The sequence below is a fragment of the Ambystoma mexicanum genome, chromosome 9, assembly GCF_040938575.1.
Source record: "Ambystoma mexicanum isolate Mex_15411 chromosome 9, UKY_AmexF1_1, whole genome shotgun sequence".
NCBI lineage: Eukaryota > Metazoa > Chordata > Amphibia > Caudata > Ambystomatidae > Ambystoma > Ambystoma mexicanum.
The window spans coordinates 901,240,168-901,260,454 of record NC_090931.1 but is presented as its reverse complement, the minus strand read 5'-3'; the positions used below and the strand labels follow the sequence as shown (position 1 = coordinate 901,260,454).

The 20,287-nt window shown below is 48.4% G+C and overlaps 1 protein-coding gene across 5 annotated transcripts in view; it reads left to right on the top strand.

Annotated features, from left to right (window-relative positions):
- Positions 1–20,287, top strand: part of DIP2A (disco interacting protein 2 homolog A) — a 2,340,120-nt gene that overhangs the window by 170,747 nt on the left and 2,149,086 nt on the right. For all 5 annotated transcript variants that reach the window (XR_011274713.1, XR_011274712.1, XM_069616034.1 and 2 more), the window contains exon 3: positions 1,393–1,518. Coding sequence is in view for 3 of the 5 variants with exons in the window: in XM_069616034.1 (XP_069472135.1) it covers positions 1,393–1,518 (126 nt within the window). In the remaining 2 variants the exon portion in view is untranslated. The remainder of the gene's footprint in view (positions 1–1,392; positions 1,519–20,287) is intronic.

Below are 20,287 nucleotides of genomic sequence, written 5' to 3'. Positions count from 1 at the left end.
TTAGAAGCTTCCCGCCCCACCGCCAGTTTACCTTTCCTCTCACGAAGGGCCTTCTCCGTCATATAACAGGAGCCACAGTCGCCGGTTCGATGGTTTGAACCTAGGCACCAGAGACAAACGCGGTGAGGATCTGTGATCGACCTCCTCGATCCGCATTCGATACACTTTTTGTAACCCGTCTTGGGAGTACAAGGGGTAGAAAACGACATTTTCAGAAGAACATTTCGAAGCGCGCCGTTCTCGAGAGCAAAGCCATCGGAAAAATGGAACTGACGTCAACGGGCGTGGCACAAGCTGTTTATACTAATGGTGATGTCAACACAGTACGGAGCCCGTCGAGGGACATCGACGCCACGACCTCGTGCACAGCACCATCTGGCGAGAATTTTTTCCGAAGCAGCGAAGCTGGCAGGATACGAATATCATAAGATGCGGAATACAAGAGAGGACACAATCCATTCGAAATATAGCAATGGTTGTGACCACATATAGACCAAAGGACATTTGGGGGTAATTCCAAAATTACCTCGGAGGAACCATGGTAGATTAAGAAATAGATCTTTGGTGGTTGGTGGTTTGGTTTATATAAGTTTATGCCTAATATGTATGGAGATATGTCACGGAGGATGGACCGCTACTACTGACTGAGTTTTTGTGACTGTAAAGTGCTTGCTTTGGATGCAATGTAACATGTCTGCCTATGTTTTAAATAGAGTTTTAAAAAAAAAAGTGAAAAAGAAAATACTAGTCTGTGGATGCAATCACATCGAAATAAATTAATAACTTACCTATCACACACATTCCTAAGCATGTTCTTTCTGGTGAGCGGCATACACACTCTGCTGGTGTTTAGAGCTTGAGGTTGTGAGAAAGTGGGCAAACCATCCCAGAGGTGATGAGCAAGCTGGACTGATCAATTGTACCCTGTGGATGGTGGTGGGCAGAATGGTCTGCTGATCATCATTTCTGGACTTTTGGTGGGAGGTCATGTATTTGCCCCTTCCCCTTATGGTGTAGTTGGTGCGATAGTCTGTAGTTTAGCACAGGAAACCTCAACCAATCATCATGTTTTCTTCTTGGTGTTTTAAATGTGAGATCTGCTTTTTAATACCACAGAACTAGTTGAAATTTGTAATATGAACTGTATGAGCAATTCCTCTGTCTGGCGAGAAGCTTGTGTTCTTAAATCTTCAAGGATGCGTCTTGGTGTGAGTTCTTCAGGATTAGATTAAACTGCTCTGCACAGAGACTCTATCGCTTCCTATGGCTGCTCTGCATCTAGATCTGAACTCCATCATAGACTGAAGTAAAGCCATGTCTAAAACAAATTAGCAATGTTGCTTCCGTGAATAAAGTAATTTCTTGTGCCTAAAAGCCGGATCTCTGTTTCAGGTGTAGATCTTTCACTGCAAGCGGAAAACAGACTCCCAGGGTCTTCGGATGTCACTGCCAGTACAGCTGCCTCCAAGCACCAAAAGTCACGCTCTACCAACTCAAGGGATGAGCGCTTCCGATCGGGTAAGAAAATCTGTAAATGTAAAGAAAAGGTCTCTAGTCTGGAACCTGGGTGGCAGCATCATTTACCCAGACATGAGATGCCTTTTCAAAGCAATCTCTGCACAACACCTTTCAGGGTGTGTGTCTTGGTTCAAGTCGGGTTTTTTCATCCTAAAGCTTTAAAAGTGAGCTATTCTTACCCTTGGACAGGATTATAGGAGTGGTGAGAGTCCTACATGCCAGTTTTAATGATGCAAATTCCCCAAGGAAGGTTGTGGGCCTTCATCCAGCCCAGATTAAATTATGGTAATCCCCTAATTCGGGGGTGAGGTGCTGTTGGTTGGGCGCAGGGGAATGGAATGGTTTTCTTTTCCAGATTAAATTATGGTATTGCCTTTATTTTTATTTAATAAAACTTGTTATTGAAACATTTACCACTGAGCAAAGTTGATTTATAGTAAAAACAGATATTTCGAAAATACATCTAATAGTGCATATTGAGTTGAACAATCGGGCCTGCACAATACTGCTCCCCCCCACCCCCGATTAACAATTCATATTTAAATAACTAACGCAGATCTTTTTTATAAAGAGCCCTCCTGTACCTCATTGTCCTCTCAAACATTGCCAATGTAGCCAAGCAACACATTTCAACAATCCAGTCATTTAATTTGATCTAATGTACAAGTACTGTATTCTTTCCAGTGTAGAGGGCTTTTTTTTTTTAATCCACAGGGTTACGGGCATTATATTTTGAAGATTTTTTAAAGTTGTGTTACATACATTTGTATAGTGCACGAACACCGAAGGCAACTTGGCACTGAAAAATACCAACAGAACAGGAGGAGCCACGAGAAGAAAGGGCTAAAACAGATGACTAAACTGGAGGTGGTTTTCCACAGCCCTAAGGGAAGGTGGTAAGGAGTTCCACAGTCTAGCTGCAGAAACGGAAAAAGGGCGAACTCCAAACCTGGCGAGACTGGGCAACCAAAATCAACAGAGCCCTCTGGGAACGCAGGGCACAAGTGCAGCAGTAAGGTGGAAACGTGTCCCGGAGGTACTCTGCGCCCACGCCATAGAATGCCTGGTGCACAATACAAAGCGACTTGAAATAAATGCGCTTGGATATGGTCAACAAATGAAGTGAACAAAGCACGGGGGAGATGTGAGATCCATAAGTGGTACCAGTAGCCACCCGAGCTGCCAAGTTGTGCAAGAGGTGGAGACGCTTGGTATGGTAGGGTGGTTGAGCTAAATAGAGGGAATAACAGTAGCCGATGAGGCTCAAAACAAGAGCTGCAACAACCTGTGCCCAAAGGTGGGGTGGAAGAAACAGGACTTTCCTAAAAATTCAGGTAGACAGTCTGACAAACCGCACAAACCTGCGCCTTGTTAGATAGAGAAGACGTGAACTTGAACCTGAGATTTTTCACCACAGAAACAGGTTAGGGTAACATGCCCAGTTCCGGAGGCCAGAATGAGGAAGTGAGGCAGAGAAGAAGTAACAGCGGAAGAACCAACCACCATGATGTTGATCAATCATTGATCAGGATCACTATCACATCTTTCTTTAAATGTCATAACTTGTTACCAGTTGGCCTCGATTTTGGTCGGCCAGCCTGCACCCTAAAATGTATTTTAAGGATAATAGCATGTGTTCCCATGAGACTTTTTAAGAATGACAACTAAGACATGCATATGTTGGGGAGTGTCCAATATAGCAGGTAACAGATTTTCTGTTAAAGTAACATGCTACGTACGTAAAACTAAACTTTAGCAATGTCAGAAACACATCTTGTATTACAAATCTGATATTTACTTGATACTTTCTTGTTCAAATCTTCATTATCTAACATTTTATAGGTGAGGCACTTTTCTTGAATAGTGAAGAAGTGCTGAAGATGCCCTGATCCCTTTATGCTGCTGGTTAAATTGTGATCCTAAACAACTAGTCGGTTCTAAGCTTCAAGTTCCTGATATTCCAGTGACCTTTTTTGTGTCTGTATCATGACAAAAGAAAGACAATTTTGTTGTGCAAGAATTTCACACTCACCCCCATTGCACCGATCACGAGTGTTAAAGATTTGTGGTGAACATTGCACTGCAATAAGGAAAGCCCACAAACATTCAGAATGCATCAATTGTACATTTATTTACAAAGATCGTACAGAGAAGCAAACTGAAAATACATCCTAATGTCTGCAAAATTGACAGATCTTTGCAAAATCTTTCTGGAAGCCTTATTACATTGGAGTATTACTAATCAAAGTATTCCCAATGAAAAGGCAGGGTTTAGAAAGGTTCACAAATTAAGGGTTACCCTCACATATACACACCAAGGGGGACGGGGGGGGGGGGTAATTACTGTTCAATCTATGCAAAAAACAATACGGATGCATTATTTCGACATGGCCTACTTTTCCTTATGTAATCCTCATAACTTAGTGGAGCCACAACTGTTATTTAGGTGTCTGCACCTATTACTCAATGGATGCCTTTAATCCCTCACATTCCCTCACATTACTTCTCAGACAAGTCAAAGGCAAGCCTCATCCACTATTAAAAATGTTTTTTTCTAATGGATAGATTCCACTCGCAGATTCCTCATCAGTGAACGGATTCAGTCTGTACCGAAACATTTTTCCGATAGTCACATGGTTTCTTGGCGTCCTTTTCCCCTGTAAGTAATATCATCCATATAATATACTTGAAGCTTCCAATGCTATCCTTCTTAGCTCCTCTGTTCCGTAATCACACACAGAGCAATTTTTTCCAACAACCACTATGTTTTCTGATAATCTATTTTACACCGTCACCACCGAACTCTGGTTTCAAGGCCTTTGAAAACTGTCATCTCATGAGGTCGGTTTCTGATCTGCATCTTGTGTCTGGTGTCTCAGTAGACATCCTGGCACTGAGTGCAGTTTGTGCTGTTAGATATGTTAGAAAAAGACCAGGAAGCAGGTTGGTAAGTCATCGTTCACAGCCAGCAACAAGGTACCCAGAGAAATCTCATTTTCCTCCTCTAAGTCCTCTCCAGACACACTGCTTCTGGAGTGTTCCTCGACACCGGATGAGAGAGACAAACACTCTTAGCCAAGGAAGCAATACTATAGGTCAAGGCACTGGTCAGAGTCTGTGGTCTCTGTACTGCAACATATTCCAGGTGAGCTTGGACTTTCCTTTACCAGATACTCTTCTACTCCTTAAATTGAATCTTGTCCAAACCTGTCTTTAATATACAAAGTACTGAAGCTGTGGAGGTATATTTGAGTGGTCAGTGGATGCACGAAAGCAGTAGTCCCAATGAAGTGGAATGCTATGGGGCAAAGGAGAATGTCATGGTAAATCATGGCAGAAGTAAGGTTGTTGAAGTAGTAGCAGCAAAACTGAAGTCATCCTGACACATGCCTATTGTGAATTCTAACCTGAATAGATGACTCATTATTGTTAAACAAGACTTTGAATGGATTGTGTCCTCTCACGTATTCCTCATCTTCGATATACTTTGATATCCTGCTTGCAGCTCTGAAACCTTTCTCAGCAGAGGGCACTGTACATCGTCAACCTTGTGTCCTGCGAGGACCTCCGTCCTCCTCGAGTCTGATATTGACGCTGGTATATAAGGCACGCACCGCCCCCTTTGCCTCAGTTAAGTTTTTCTGTGCAGCTGCTCGAAATGGTTCTTCACCTCAGTGTGTTTGATAACTGCATAGTTTGCAAGTTTTATATGGAAATGTCGACCCATACCCCAAAAACAGGCTTCAAGAGATGTGCCGAGTGTTCGGCTGAAATGTCTATTACCGATACTCATCGGGTATGTCTCTGGTGCATGGGGTCGGAACCATGTCATCGACGATTGTAGCTCATGCCGGTCTATGACTGGAAAAGCTTTGAAAGAGAGGAAGGGGTAACCTGCTTTGGGCAAACCCTCCCCAAAATCGTCTAAGGTAACCCCCACCAAAAAAATCATCCGAAGATGAGAGCCCAAGAGCGAGATCGCCAAACCGGACCAAGAGGCACGGCATGCGCACTAAGCGTTCGAGGTCTCGTCATTCCTCTTCGAGAAAATCTAAGAAAAGGTGTCACTGCTCCAGATCGTCCTCTATGAATTCCTCTCCAAAGGGAAATGGGTAAGCTTTCCAAAAAAGGGCCAAGTATGGCAGAGCTGGAGAAATTCTGTCTGCAGATGTTGAAGGTGTTTAAGAAGGCGGTTACATCAGCCCCTTCGAAGAAATAGTTAGAGACGCCTGACCTCATTGCGCTGAAGGCCGACAGGGAGTTGATGAACGAAGGCATCTTGTGCGCCACTCATGGCCTTGACGCCTCGATAGGCTACTCCTCCTCTGACCCACTCAACACTGTCGAAGACATCGAAGTCGAGTTAATCAAAGTTGTTTGTGTCCAGGCCCTCGGCGTCCAGTTCGGAACCGTTGAAGGTTTATAAACCGCAAGACAACTTTTTTTTAAGTCTATGGCCTCTATTTATGAGGAGGAGGTGTCGGAAAGCTCCAATTATGGTACAGCACTCTTGGTGTTCCAGAGGAGCAATTATACCAGGAATCAAGAATAAAGGACCTTGTGGACACTCTAAATGATGCCAGTTGTCTGGATACTTCTCCAGAAGTTGACTTTGGCACTCCTGAAGGCTGAGGACACACTGATGCTTCCTTGATCAGTGAAGGCAAAGGAAATAGAATACCAGAGCTGGGGCAGGTCATCTGTTGAGTATGAACAGGATGACTTGATTTATATTTTGGATACAGGCCACCTCATGCAGCAGTCAGGACTAGGGTCTTGGAAAAGACTGGATACCACTTCTGCAGTCCATAAGGATTTCACAAAGAAATACAGACCATCAATGGATCCAGACTTTCTTTCGAAACATCAAAGTCCACAAAGCATTGTTGTTCAACTAGCCATTTATGCTTCCAAGGGAGCAGCCTATCCCACGGTTCCTCCGGACAAGGAGGATAAAAGGCTCGATGCTAGAGGGGAAAACATGTTTTTGAGTATGGTGCTGAAAGCAGCCAATGCAACCTGTGCACTAGCAAAGTTCACCTACACTTGGCCATGGCATCTGAGCACATCCCAGAGGGTGAAGAAAGAAGGGATGGGTTTATGAGCATTTTTCAGGACGGAAAAGATTCTCTGTCAATCCTTACAGTCAGGTCTGAACACTGCAGACTGTATTAGCCGCTTTATGGCTGCTGCAGAAATTGGGGTGTGTGCTTCTGAGATGCAATCCAGACTGTTGGATATGCCGTTGGAAGGTTCTTATTTGTTTTGAACAAAAGCAGACGAAAGCATTGAGAAATTGCAATCGTCTAAGGCAGCAGTGCAATCGTCTAAGGCAGCAGCAAAATCAGAGTCTGGCCATTAGGCAGCCCCAACAGAGTCAAAAATCAACTCCGTCTTCTAACCAGGGGATGGGGGAGCTGTTCCTTTCGATACTATTCCTCTGTTGGAAGAGCAAGAGGTCAGTTTACGCAAAGGGGACAGAGAAGGCAACCACGAGGCGGTCGAGGTCATACAGGCAGAGGAGTTGCTACAGCATCCGCTTCCTTGCCTTCCGCACCGACCGGTGCCCCAAAACCGCTTTGAAGACTTAAAGCATTTGTTAGTAGTGGGGGCAGGTTAACCCAGCATCTGAAGGAATGGCGAAGGATTACAACAGATGCTTTGGTTCTACCCATGGCTACTGCCTGCCTTTCCTGAACAAAACACCAAACTTGTCCCCCACGAGACCAGTCCTTGAAAATTACACATCCGCTCCTCAAACAGGAAGTTCAGACACTGTTGGAGAAGGGTGCAATCGAGCAGGTACATGTAGCAGAAAGAAATCAAGGCTGGTACTCATCTTATTTTCTGATCCCCAAAAAAGAACGGGGAGGTTTGCGACCCATCTTGGACTTGAGATGCTTGAACAAGTTCCTCAAGAAGGACAAGTTCAAGATGGTCACTCTTTCGCAGATCCTCCAGGCCCTTCCAATCCAGGATTAGATGGAGTCATTGGATCTTCAGGATGTTTATTTTTATGTGCCGATACATCTCAAGGACAGAAAAGAACTGATATTTGCGGTTGGCAGTTCGCACGATCAATTTCGGGTACTGCCTTTCAGGCTAACATCTGCCCGAGGGTCTTCACCAAGCTTATGGCGGTGGTGGCCGCAAATCTACAGAAGGGGGTTGGTGGGGTGTTCACATTTACTCCTACCTGGACGATTCTTTGATCAGAGCCCGATCACCCACGCAGGCCCTGGAACATCTGGACAGCACCTGCCGCTCTCTCCACAGGCTCTGATTCTCCCTCAACTTCAAGAAGTCCCACATGACACCGACCCAAAAGCTGCAATTCATTAGAGCAGTCCTGAACTCTTCTTCAGGGAATGCTTCGCCACCCAAGGTAAGGGCTATCCACATATCACAGATGGTAAACACATTTCAGAGTGCCCTAAATCTTCCGGCCTTCGATTTTTCTGAGGTTACTTGGTCTCATGGCATCCTGCATTTTTCTGGTGCCGGAGGCCCGCATGCGAATGAGGTCCCTTTAGTGGGCTCTCGGGACTCAGTGGTCACAGTTCTCCGGCAGGATGAGCAGGGTTGCGCAGGATCTCCTGTGGTGGGAGAAAGTTTTAAAGGGGGAACCCTTTTGGCAGCCATGGCCGGCTATTACAGTGGTTAGACACCTTCATCTCAGGTTGGGGGGCAGGGCGGGGGTCGCACCAATGGTTTCACGAACAGTGGACGCTGGTCTCTGAGTCCAAACTGCATATCGACCTTTTAGAGCTGAAGGCAATCAAACTAGCGCTTAGGGCTTTTCTGCCCTCTGTACGGGGAAAGAGTGTCCTGATAATGACGGGCATCACAGTGGCCATGCATTACCTCAACAGGAGAGGGGGTGTAGGGTCACTACCACTGATGCAGCTCTAGTTTTGGGCACTGCAAGAAGGAATCTGTCTGCGGTTCATCTGGTCGGAGAGGAAAACACGATGGTGGACGATCTGAGCAGGCAGAGGTCTGTCTCCCATGACTAGGAGCTAGCTCAGGAAGTCCTTCAAGAGATCTTCGCCTTTGGAGAACCCTTCAAGTGGATCTGTTTGTGTCCAGTGTCAACAGGAAGTGCAACCTGTTCTGCTCCAGGGAATATCCTCAGAGGAGCTCTAGGGGATGTGTTTGTAGTGGAATAGGAATTTCCACTTCGCATTTCCACCAATCTCCGTCATTCCTCATGTTCTCAGGAGGTTGAGGAAGTTTCGGAAACCCATGATCCTGATTTCCCCGGACTCTGTCCAGGAGGACGTGGTACCCGGAACATCTGGAAATGTCCATCTGCCGTCCAATTAGTCTTCCCCAAAGGGAGGATCTCCTCCTGCAAGAGGGAGATTGCATTCTCCATCCAAAGATCAGGACCCTCAGCCTCCACGCATGGTTTCTGAGAGGTTGATGTACAAAAATTGGGACCTTCCGGAAGACGTCATGCAGGTGTCGTTTTCGGCCAGAAGGCCAGCAACAAAATCTTTATGCCGCTGGAACACATTTTGCAGCTGATGTAGAGATAAAGGAGTTGACCCATTTTCTTGTGACACACCATCGTTTTTGTCTTTTCTACTACACCGAACCCATCATTCGAGGGGATTGGGTCCTCCGACGTATTCCATATCTATGACAGTAATCACCACAGCTGTGCTGCTTCGGAAAATCTTTTGGCGTCTCTGCGTCGATGACGTCGATCCGCTGTCCTCGAGGGCCTCCGTCGAGCTGACGTCACCGGATGTTGGAAGTAGGACGCACGACGCCCGTAACCTCAGTTCCGTTTTTTCCGCGAATGTGTTCGCTTCGGAGATCTCGGCGCGCCTCGGTTCTACTGAGTTCTGTTATTTCGGTTCTTCAAACCTGTTCGTTTGTGAAGTTCTATGATGTCTTCGGTTTCTTCCACCCCGCGGCTGGGTTTTAAGAAGTGTCGGGACTGTGGGTCCAAGATGTCGACAGACACGCACAACGCTGGCCTCTGGTGCCTCGGGGAGGACCACGACATGGATGACTGTCGACTGCTAGTCACTTACATTTTTTGTGTCTTGAAGGCCTTGCAGGAGCATAAGAAGAAGCTTTCTGTAGGTAAGGTGGCCAGGCCCCGGAAGTCGCGATCCACTGGGCTTTCGATGGACGATTCGAGGGGTGACTCTACGCATCGTCGTCGGTCCAGGCGGTCTCGGTCCAGGAGTAGGTCCTGCCATTCCTCTGCCTCTTCGAGGCACTCACGGAAGTGACATCACCGGTGGCCTTCCCTGTCCTCGTCCGAGGATTCCACTCCTGCCGAATGGGATTCGTTCCAGCAGGAGATGATGGCAATTTTTCAGTTGCAGGGCTCCGTTCAGTCCATGCCGTTGAAAGACGCCGGCCGTGAACGTGCTAGAGACGCCGCTCGTACGCCTTCGGGTTCGAGTGGTCGTCACGACCACCGGGCGCCTTTCGAGGTCCCGGTCAGACAAGGATGGTCACTCTAGATATGCCCGTTCCAGGTCCCGGTCCTCGATGCCCTCGAGACCGTCGGAGCCTGTGAAGTCTTCGAGGAAGACATCGACGCCTTCGGCGCCGAGGACGAGGGACTCTCTCGAGGCTCCGCCCTCGAGGAACCCATTGGCGCCTACGGTGTCGAAAGACACGCTCGGGGCTTCGCCCTCGAGGACGGTGTCAAAGCTGTTGGCACCACGCTCGATGTCGACGCCGATTCCATCGACGCCCTCGAAGCCTTTCGAGGCTGCTTTGTCGGAGGTACCCCGTGGCACGGGGGAACCCCCTAGAAAGTCTCTGGTCAAGGCTAAACATGTCTTTGTCCCTTTTTCTGTGCCCTCATTCCAGCCTCTGGATTATATTTCTGAGGTGGATGAAGGGTCTGAGGAAGGTATGGTTCCTGAGGAGGTACCTGATGAGATTTTGTCTGGTCATAGCCAGATTGAAGACCTGCGTCAGTCGCTGGACGACGCCAGTGGTCTGGACACCTCTCCGGAGGTGGAGTTCTGTAAGCCTGAGCTTGGCACCCAATGCCGAGTCCTCGTACCAGCGCCTTATGTCGAGGGTAACGGACTACTTGGGGCAGTCTGCGCCACCAGTGGATTTTCTGCAGGATGACCTGACGGATATCCTCGACCAAGGTCCACCAACTGACCCGGTGCTGCCATTCCATATGGCTTTGCAAAGAAGGGTGGCAGCGGCTTGGACTGCCCCGAGAGTCTCCCGGCAGTGAGCAAGTCTTTGCCGTGAAAATACCGTCCAGCCAGTAGCGACCCCTGCTACTTGACCACTCACCCCACTCCGGAGAGTTTGGTGGTGCAGGCAGCTACGGACCCAGCAAAGCAGGCGTCGTACCCTACCATCCCTCCTGATAGGGACGACAAGCGTTTTGATGGCTGGGCGAAGAGAGTGTTTTCTTCAGGGGTTATGGCTTTACAGGCAGCCAAGTCTGTGTGTGCCTTGTCATGTTTCACGCACACTCTGTGGAACTGTATTTCGTTAGCGGCTGAACATATTCCCGAAGGGGAGGAACAGGATGGTTTTCTTGCTATTGTGCAGGATGGCAAGGATGCCATATGCGAGTCCGTTCAGTCGGGTCTGGACATGGCAGATTGTGTCAGCCGGTCCATGGCGGCAAGCACCGTAATACGCAGGTTTGTGTGGTTGCGGAAGTCGGGGTTTGCTCCTGATGCGCAAGCCGACTCCTCAACATGCCCTTTGATGGTGAACATCTTTTTGGCAGCACGGCTGATGAGAGACTTGAGCGGTTCCAGACCTCCAAAGCTGCAGCAAAGTCATTGAGCGCTGCAGTTCGCCAACCTCTGCCTTTTCGTCCTAGGGGACAGCAATGGAGGGGAGGTTCCTTTCGATATTACTCCTCCTTTAGTAAATCGAGAGGAGCTGCAAGTCAAAGGGGCCACCGTAGGAGTACCAGAGGTGGAAAACAAGGTACTCGAGGTGCCAAGGCCGCTCCAGCAGTTGCCTCTTTACCCTCAGGTAATGCCGCAGCCGCTTCAGCTCAGTCATGAGGCCATGTCCCATGGTTCGCCGGTTGGGGGAAGGCTGGCGCAGCATCTTGTAGAATGGCGTGCCATTACTTCAGATGCGTGGGTTCTGGATATCATAGCCCACGGCTACTGTCTTCCTTTCCGTCAGAGGCCTCGCGACAATCCACCAGGGAATCACTCTTTGAAGAGTCCGGATCTGCTCCTTGCGCAGGAAATACAATCCCTGCTGGGGAAAGGCGCCATAGAACTGGTGCCTGTAGCGGATAGGAACAAGGGATGGTATTCCCCTTATTTTTTTATTTCAAAGAAAGACGGGGGATTGAGACCCATCATGGACTTGCGCGGTTTGAACAAGCTCCTCAGGAAGGACAAGTTCAAGATGGTTACTATTTCTCAAGTCCTCCAGGCACTTCAACTTCAGGACTGGTTGGTGTCTCTCGACCTCAAGGACGCTTATTTTCATGTGCCGATACATCCCAAGCACAAGAAGTACCTGAGGTTCGTGGTTAGTGACTCGCACTTTCAGTTTCGGGTCCTGCCGTTCGGATTGACCTCCGCCCGAGGGTTTTCACCAAGCTCATGGTGGTGGTGGCAGCGTTTCTCGGGAAAGGGGGGATTCACGTCTACCCCTACCTGGACGATTGGTTGATCAGGGCCCGCTCCCCCGAGGAAGTCCTGGATCATCTGTCCGTCACCTGCCACTCTCTTCACAAGCTGGGCTTCTCCCTCAACTTAAAGAAGTCCCACTTGACGCCAACTCGGCGGCTCCAGTACATCGGAGCAGTGCTCGACACATCCCTGGGGCAGTGTTTTCCTCCCCAGGTGAGGGCTCATCAAATTCAGTAGATGGTACACAAGTTTCGACAGGCCCAGTCTCCCGGCATTCGAATTCTTGAGGTTGCTCGGCCTCATGGCATCCTGCATTCTTCTGGTGCCAGAGGCCAGGTTGCGGATGAGATCTCTGCAATGGGCTCTCAAGATGCAGTGGTCACAGTCCTCCGGCAGGATGTCAGACCCCGTTCAGGTGCCGCTCTCGGTCGCTCAGGACCTTCTGTGGTGGGCAATCGGAATGCATCTGTGTCTTCCAAGTGGCTCTTTTTTAATTTTGTTAGTGTGTGACCCTGTTCTATGTCATTTTCGAATACCATGTGGCAAAGAAAGTTTTGAAGAGGGCCAACTCTCCTTGGAGACTACCTGGGAAAAATACAATAGATGAAAAAAATATCAAAGTGCCCGCACACCTTGTGTGCTCCAGGAACTTGCAGAAAGGTGGTTGCAGAGCTTTCGTACCGAAGAATTTTACATGTGTCAATGGAGAGTCTCATTTAAACTACTGCATTAGGTTGAACCTGTAGCTTCGGACCTCCACCTCAGGAGATATCTCTGGGCAAAGCTAGTAATGGGTTTTCCTCATTTTAATCCGTATATACTTCTGTTAAGGCAAGTCCTTCCGAATTCCTCTTCCATCTCTAAGGAGGGGTCATGCTGTAAAGACGCCTACACTGTAATGTAACAACTTTGAATTGTGTATGCATCATTACAGTGGTATAAAACTGACTGAAACATGTACCTGTTACAAAACATGTTATTTGTTTGTATGAAAATGGAGGCAAAAGCGCAGGCCGCTTTTTTTTTTTTTTTTTTGGAAGTGGTGGTGGTAGCGTAACATACAGCCAATGAGGGAAGGGCTTAAACAAGTGAGCTTACTTTCTCCAGCATTGGATCTTTCATAGATTCATATGCTGTGCTAGGCAGAATCCTGTGCAGTTCCCTTAGGGAGCACTACATAAGATTAGAACTACAGGTGAGAGCAATAAATCCCCTTTGGTATCAGTCTGCACCACAAAGATTTAGTTGGTAGTTGTGGCTGAGCAGTCCGACTTATCTCAAAAGGAAGATGAGCAGTATTCAGGGATTACACAATAGGCCTACAGTACTATGGCACAAGGAAACACTGACCAAAGCTTTGTATTAAAAAGTAGATATATATTTTTCTGATGTTTGTTAATCTGCTTAGATTCACATGCTGTGCATAGGTCCGACATCCAGTGGTCACTGCGGAGTATTGCATTTTGTTTTTCGTAGTCGAAAAGGGGACGTCGACAAGGCGTGTCTGTAACACTATCCCTATAGTGTTTTTTTCCGCCCAGCTACTGGTCGCCTTTATGCGGAGCTCCTCGAGAGACATTGCCAAATAGTTTCTTCGACCTTTGGTCGTTTGTTAATAATATCAATAACGTAGACCCCTCCCTGGACGCAGAGCCATTTCTCCGCCGAGCAAGATCTTCGACGGAAGGACTAGCAGAGTGGATCCTTCGGCGCTGCCGAACACGTGGCATGGCCTCGCTGGCCATACACAGTAGGGAGAGTGGGGTTTTGTGGTCTTTCTTTCTCTTCTTTAAGAATGCCTTTCTCTTTCCCCTCCCTCTCTTTCAAGGTCGTAGTCACACTTATTACCCTCAGCTATGGAGAGGACGCCATTTAGGTTTTGCCCGCTTTGCAAGGGTAAATATACCTGGAAGGATAAGCACAAACGGTGCAACCGTAGCTTACCCCTCGATCACCAGGAGGACGGCTGTGCGGCCTGTAAATTACTAAAGCCCAAAACTCTAAAAGACCGCAGGGTCAAAAGGTGGGCGGCCTACGCCATGTCTAGGCCTGACTCCTCGCCCGCCGCCGCCGGGTGTGACGAGGACAGTGACTACACGGCCCCCGTAACAGAGGCTGTAGACCTCTCAAAGGAGCGTTCATGCTCCTCGTCGTCCGTCCCCGGCCCCGACAAGCCCGGCTCACGCCCAGTTTAGGGGGATGAACACCCCGGCGACAAGGACACACACAGAAAAACACCAAAGCACATACCCCCCGGCACACATTCGTCGAAGACGAAGGCAGCCATAGCGCCAACGGGGACGCCGTAAGGGTCGTCAGCCCGCCCCGCTTCCGCGACAGGCGACTGGGCACTCTAAAAATAAGGGCGCTAACACCAAAATTTCCGGCGACGCGCATCGCAAGAGCGCTCACGTTGCCAACAAGGAATCTACGACCAAGGGCTCGACGTTACATAGCGTGACGGCGACCGATCCCTCGGAAGAGAGAATGGTCGCCGAAAGCCTTGCGCGCATAGCATCTAAGGACGGCCATAGACGTACAGCGAGTGAAACGCCGAAAACCGCGCACAAGGCCAAAGATACGCCGAAAGCGCCGGAAAACAGATCAGGCCAGTTCCCGACGCCGACATAAGGCCCTAGCCAGCAAGAAGGCTACTCAGAAGGCAAAGGCTCTCTTTCTTAGACTTTATGGGACAGAACCAGACAATTACAGGAGGAAGAAACCCCCTTTTCTTTCCCAGACCGTCCTGGCCGACCTCAGTGGACCTTTGAAAGGTTCCAGACCTGTATGGACAAACTAGACAGGTTCATGTCCATCCCAGAAGACTGGGCACCCAAGAGACCAAGGGAGGCACCCCTGGAGAGTCCAAGGGCTAAATACCAAAAGTTTTATAACCCCATACAGGAGGACATATACTCTTACAATCCCACTGAGGAAGACACCTTCTTCCAAGAGGAAGATGAGCTCACCTATGTTGAGGACCAACAAGAAGAGGAAGGTTTTCACGAGGAAACTAACCTATGTGAGGAAGGATTCCAGGAAGACACCGGCGAGGGCGACCCAAATCCCTGGCAGTCACCGGCTAGGTCGACTGACACAGGCAGTAGCAGTATAGTCATCAGGTCTACTGAAACCACCAGTCAGGAACCCTTCGCCTGTCGATGATCAACCCACCTTCAATGCACTGGAGGTCACCCCAGACACCGATTTTGTGGAGAGGATTATCAAAGAAAAACCCCCCACTAGCCAGATTATACCCATCCTCGCCTCAGTTAAGAGACGTATTGCACCTTCTCTTTCCACTCCTGCATTGGTGAGAGGGGTCAATCTGAGGATTGAGAAACTGTTCTCTCCCTCTCAATCAGACCCATTATATATTAAGGGTCACTCAATCCCGGACTCCCTGGTCGTGACCAACACCAGGAAAAGGGCAGGAGTCCCACTATCTACTAGCGAGGCACCCCCGGATAAAGAGGGGGGAAGAAGCTGTATGCCCTAGCCAAGAGAATCACCACCTCTGCAGCATTCTCTACCAGAATCGCCAATAATAATACCCTATTGGCAAGCTACGCCGATGCTCAATGGGCTAAGCTCATACAGGACATCGAAGAAGTTGCCGAAGCCCTAAGGACTAGTTTACTGGCTACAGTTAACGAGGGCTCTCTGGTCAATCAAAGCATCGTCAAGAATACCCTCGATGCAGCAGAGACGGCTGGCCGCACTCTGGTACAAGGAATTCTGCTGAAGCGTCACGTCTGACTTCGCAATTCCGGATTTAAGGCGGAAACACAAGCGTCCCTTATTAATAAACCCATAGAGGAGTCCAACCTCTTTGGGAGAGCTGTGGATGACGCGCTGGAGAACGCGAAGAAAGAATTTGATACAATAAAGACCTTAGACCAAATTTCAAAACCCCCTAACAGGCGGGGATTTGGTAATAAGCGCTTTTTTCGTGGACAACGCCAGCAACAAAACCAACAGTACTCTGCAAGCAACTACCAGGGTAATAGCGGCCAGTACAATCAGAGGGGTCAACGTCGTGGCAAGGGAAGAGGCCGGGGTTCCACCCCCAGAGGCTCCCAAGCCAACACCACCAAGTGACGTGAAGATTCGCGTCCCCTCCCATGCAACGCCGGTCGGGGGCCGGTTAACATCCTTTCTTCCAGCATGGGACGGAATAACATCAGACCGCTGGGTACTTTCCACCGTAGCCCGCGGCTACTGTATAGAGTTCAACAGTTCCCCAACATACAGACCCCCGAGGGGACGCCGCATGACACCAGAACACCTCGCCATCCTTCTCCAAGAAGTGGACCAACTGCTGGAAAAAGGAGCCATAGAGGTCGTGCCTCTATCTCAGGTAATGGAAGGTATTTATTCAGTGTACTTCCTTGTACCCAAAAAGGATCTAACCATGCGCCCTGTATTAGATCTGTGCCCAGCGAACAAGTTTGTCAAACCCCAAAAGTTTCATATGGTGACCTTACAGAAAGTGATCCCACTGCTATCACAGGGAGATTACATGACAACACTGGACATGAAAGATGCATACTTTCATATTTTAATGTTGCCAGCGCACAGAAAATACCTCAGGTTCATGATAGAGGGCAAACACTACCAGTTCAGAGTGCTACCCTTCGGCATAGCATCTGCACCAAGGGTATTCACGAAAGTACTGGCAGTGGCAGCGGCCCACCTGCGCAGGTTATCCATCCCAGTATACCCTTACCTCGACGACTGGCTCATAACAGGGGATTCTTACGAGACATGCTTCTCAAACACCCAAAAGACTGTAGACCTTTTGTTCCAACTGGGCTTCTCCATCAACGAGAAGAAGTCCAGCTTAGACCCCAGCCAAGTCAAACAATTCCTAGGGGCTCTAATTCGAACAAAGGACGGCCTCGTCTTCCCCTCCAACGAGAGGATCCAAAACATGCTGTTTCAGATCCCCCAATATGTGGCAGGTCGAGAGGTGACGGTGCGCAAAGTGATGCGATTGCTAGGAATGATGGCGTCGTGTATTTATTTGGTACCTCACGCGCGCCTGCGCATGCGCCCAATGCAAGAGTGGCTCAACAGTCAGTGGCGTCAGGCCAGCGGACAATGGGACGATCTAGTGGTGGTCTCGCAAGCCTTGGTTCTCTCGCTACGGTGGTGGACAAAGGAAAACCTGATAATAGGGAAACCCTTTGCCACACCCCCGGTGGAGGCCCCTCTAACCACGGACGCATCCCTCACAGGATGGGGGGGCTCACCTATCCCATCAGACTGCTCACGGAGTGTGGACTCCGAACGTAGCATCCAAGCACATAAACCTACTGGAGCGACTGGCGGTGTTCAAAGCACTAAAAGCCTTCCAGGAACACCTACAAGGGAAGACAGTGATGGTCCTTATAGACAGCACCACAGCCATGTACTACATCAACAAGCAGGGGGGCACCCACTCTCCAGGACTGTCCAAGCTGTCCCAGAATATATGGAAGTGGGCTCTCAAACACAACATGTTCCTGCTGTCACAACACGTACCAGGAGAACTGAATCTGCTAGCAGACGAACTCAGCAGAGACTTCCCCCTGCCCGAAGAGTACGAATGGCAATTGCACGAAGACATCGTCTTAGACGTCTTCACGCAATGGGGATTCCCGGAAATAGACCTGTTTGCAACTCTGGAGAACTCACAATGCCAAAGTTACGCCTCCAGGTACCCCCGGAAACAGTTCAAGGGGAACGGTCTGTCGATTCAATGGTCAGGGAAATTTGTTTACGCCTTTCCCCCGACTCCCCTTCTCAACAAAGTGGTGCACAAGATGCACCAGGAGCAGGTTACCATGATACTAGTGGCCCCAATGTGGGCCCGGCAGCCATGGTTCGCTCACTTGATGGAGATGTCCCTATCTCCCCCAGTGAAACTTCCCTGCCCGTACAACATGCTGTCACAGGACAAGGGCAGGACACTGCATCCATGCCCTCAGACCTTGAACTTAGCAGCCTGGCTCCTGAGATCATAGAATTTGGACATCTACAACTCCCGCAGAGATGTATGGACATCCTCAGGGAAGCCAGAAAACATAATACTCGCCACTGCTATTCTAGCAAGTGGAAAACATTTGTCATCTGGTGTAGAGGTAAGAGCATCAACCCGGTTGACTGCTTTCCCACGGACATTATTCTGTGCTTGACCCATTTACTGGATTCAGGTCTAGTGTTCAATTCCATTAAAGTCCACCTGGCGGCACTTTCTGCATACACCACTTCCCAACTTAAAGTGTCGTGGTGGAAGATACCAGTTATCAAAGCCTTCATGGAGGGGGTAAAGGGAATACACCCTCCGATAGCTAACCCAGCTCCCGGATGGGACTTAAATGTGGTACTTTCAAAACTCGTGGGCCCGCCTTTTGAACCCATGCACAAGGCAACTCTTAAAGACCTCACTCTTAAGACTGCTTTCCTAATTGCTATCGCCTCCATTAGGAGAGTAAGTAAACTACAGGCTCTTTCTGTTCTAGACCCCTTACTAACAGTTCACAAGGATAAGGTGGTTCTGCGCACACACCCAAGGTTTGCACCAAAATTCATCTCGAAATTCCATGTAAACCAGTCAATAGAACTACCAACGTTCTTTCAAAACCCTTCCAGCTTGGGAGAAAAAAGTCTGCATACACTAGATGTACGCAGAGCTGTCATGTTCTACATGGAAAGAACCAGACCACTGAGAAAGACTAATCAGTTCTTTGTTTCGGTGGCAGCAGGAAGAGAAGGAGATGCAGTCTCAAAGTCCACTATATCTATATGGATTGTTCAATGCATCACTCTCTGTTACACTCTTGCTAAGAGAGAACTACCCTTCAAGCCAAGAGCACATTCTACTCGAGGCACTGGGGCTTCCATAGCGTTCATTGCAAATGTTCCCCTTGAGTCCATCTGCAAAGTGGCTACCTGGAGTTCTGTGCACACCTTTACAAAACACTACTGTCTAGATGCACACTCTAGATCTGACTCCCAGGTGGGACAGGCAGTATTAAGACATCTTTTCTCTACTGTTCCTTCTCATAACCCACCGCCAACTCCGGGTACTACTCGCTAGTCTATGCACAGCATGTGATTCTAAGCAGATTAACAAACATCAGAAGACAATGCATTACTTACCGTAAAGGCATTTCTGATGGTTGTATCTGCTTAGATTCACATGCGCCCACCCTTCCTCCCCGCTCGGATGGAAGGAACATGGACACCTTTCAACATCTGTCTCTTTTCTTTACTCACTCACGTATAGAAGGCTCCCTCAGGGCAGAAAAAATACAAACAGAGGGACCTCGACGCGTGAGGGATTGTGGGTACAACACACGTCACTATAGGGATAGTGTTACAGACACGCCATGTCGACGTCCCCTTTTCGATTACGAAAAACAAAATGCAATACTCCGCAGTGACCACTGGATGTCGGACCTATGCACAGCATGTGAATCTAAGCAGATACAACCATCAGAAATGCCTTTACGGTAAGTAATGCATTGTCATTTCATACGCTTCTAATAAAACGCATTTATCACAGTCATCAAGCAAGTTAAAATAAGTCAGAGAAATATACCCACTCCCTAGTTAAATTGTAGACCAAGTGAACCAGAGTGAAAACTGAGCAAAACGGCACAGTGAAAACCACACATAAGGGATACTCTAGCAATTTCTCACAAGGGAGGGAAAGCACAAGTTCTACAGAAATATCTTCTTACACACCCCAGCAACACTTCACATAAGTTTGTGAACCCGTTTAAGCAAGACAGTGCATCAATATAGACAATACTTAAATGGAAACTGAGCAAAATGGCATTTCACAAGGTTTAGAAATGGGGAGGAAAGGGTAGTTATAAGAAGTAGGTGCATCAACACAGTTCTAGTTGAGAAGCAATCTAGAGAAGGCAGTTCTAACAAATTTAGCCAGAGTCAGTAGGCCTGTGCCAGAGTCAGTGGTACAGGGCAAGGGCCCAGGAGCAAAATGTTCTTGTAGCTGCAGTCAAGTCTTTGATTAACGATTTTGAAAAGGTGGATGCAGAAGGTGAAAGACAATGTTAAGAGAGAGGGGCGGACAACCCAACAGATAGGTAAAGGATTTAAAACACCTTTAGCTCTACCGCGAACAAAGGACGGCCTGGCGGAACAAT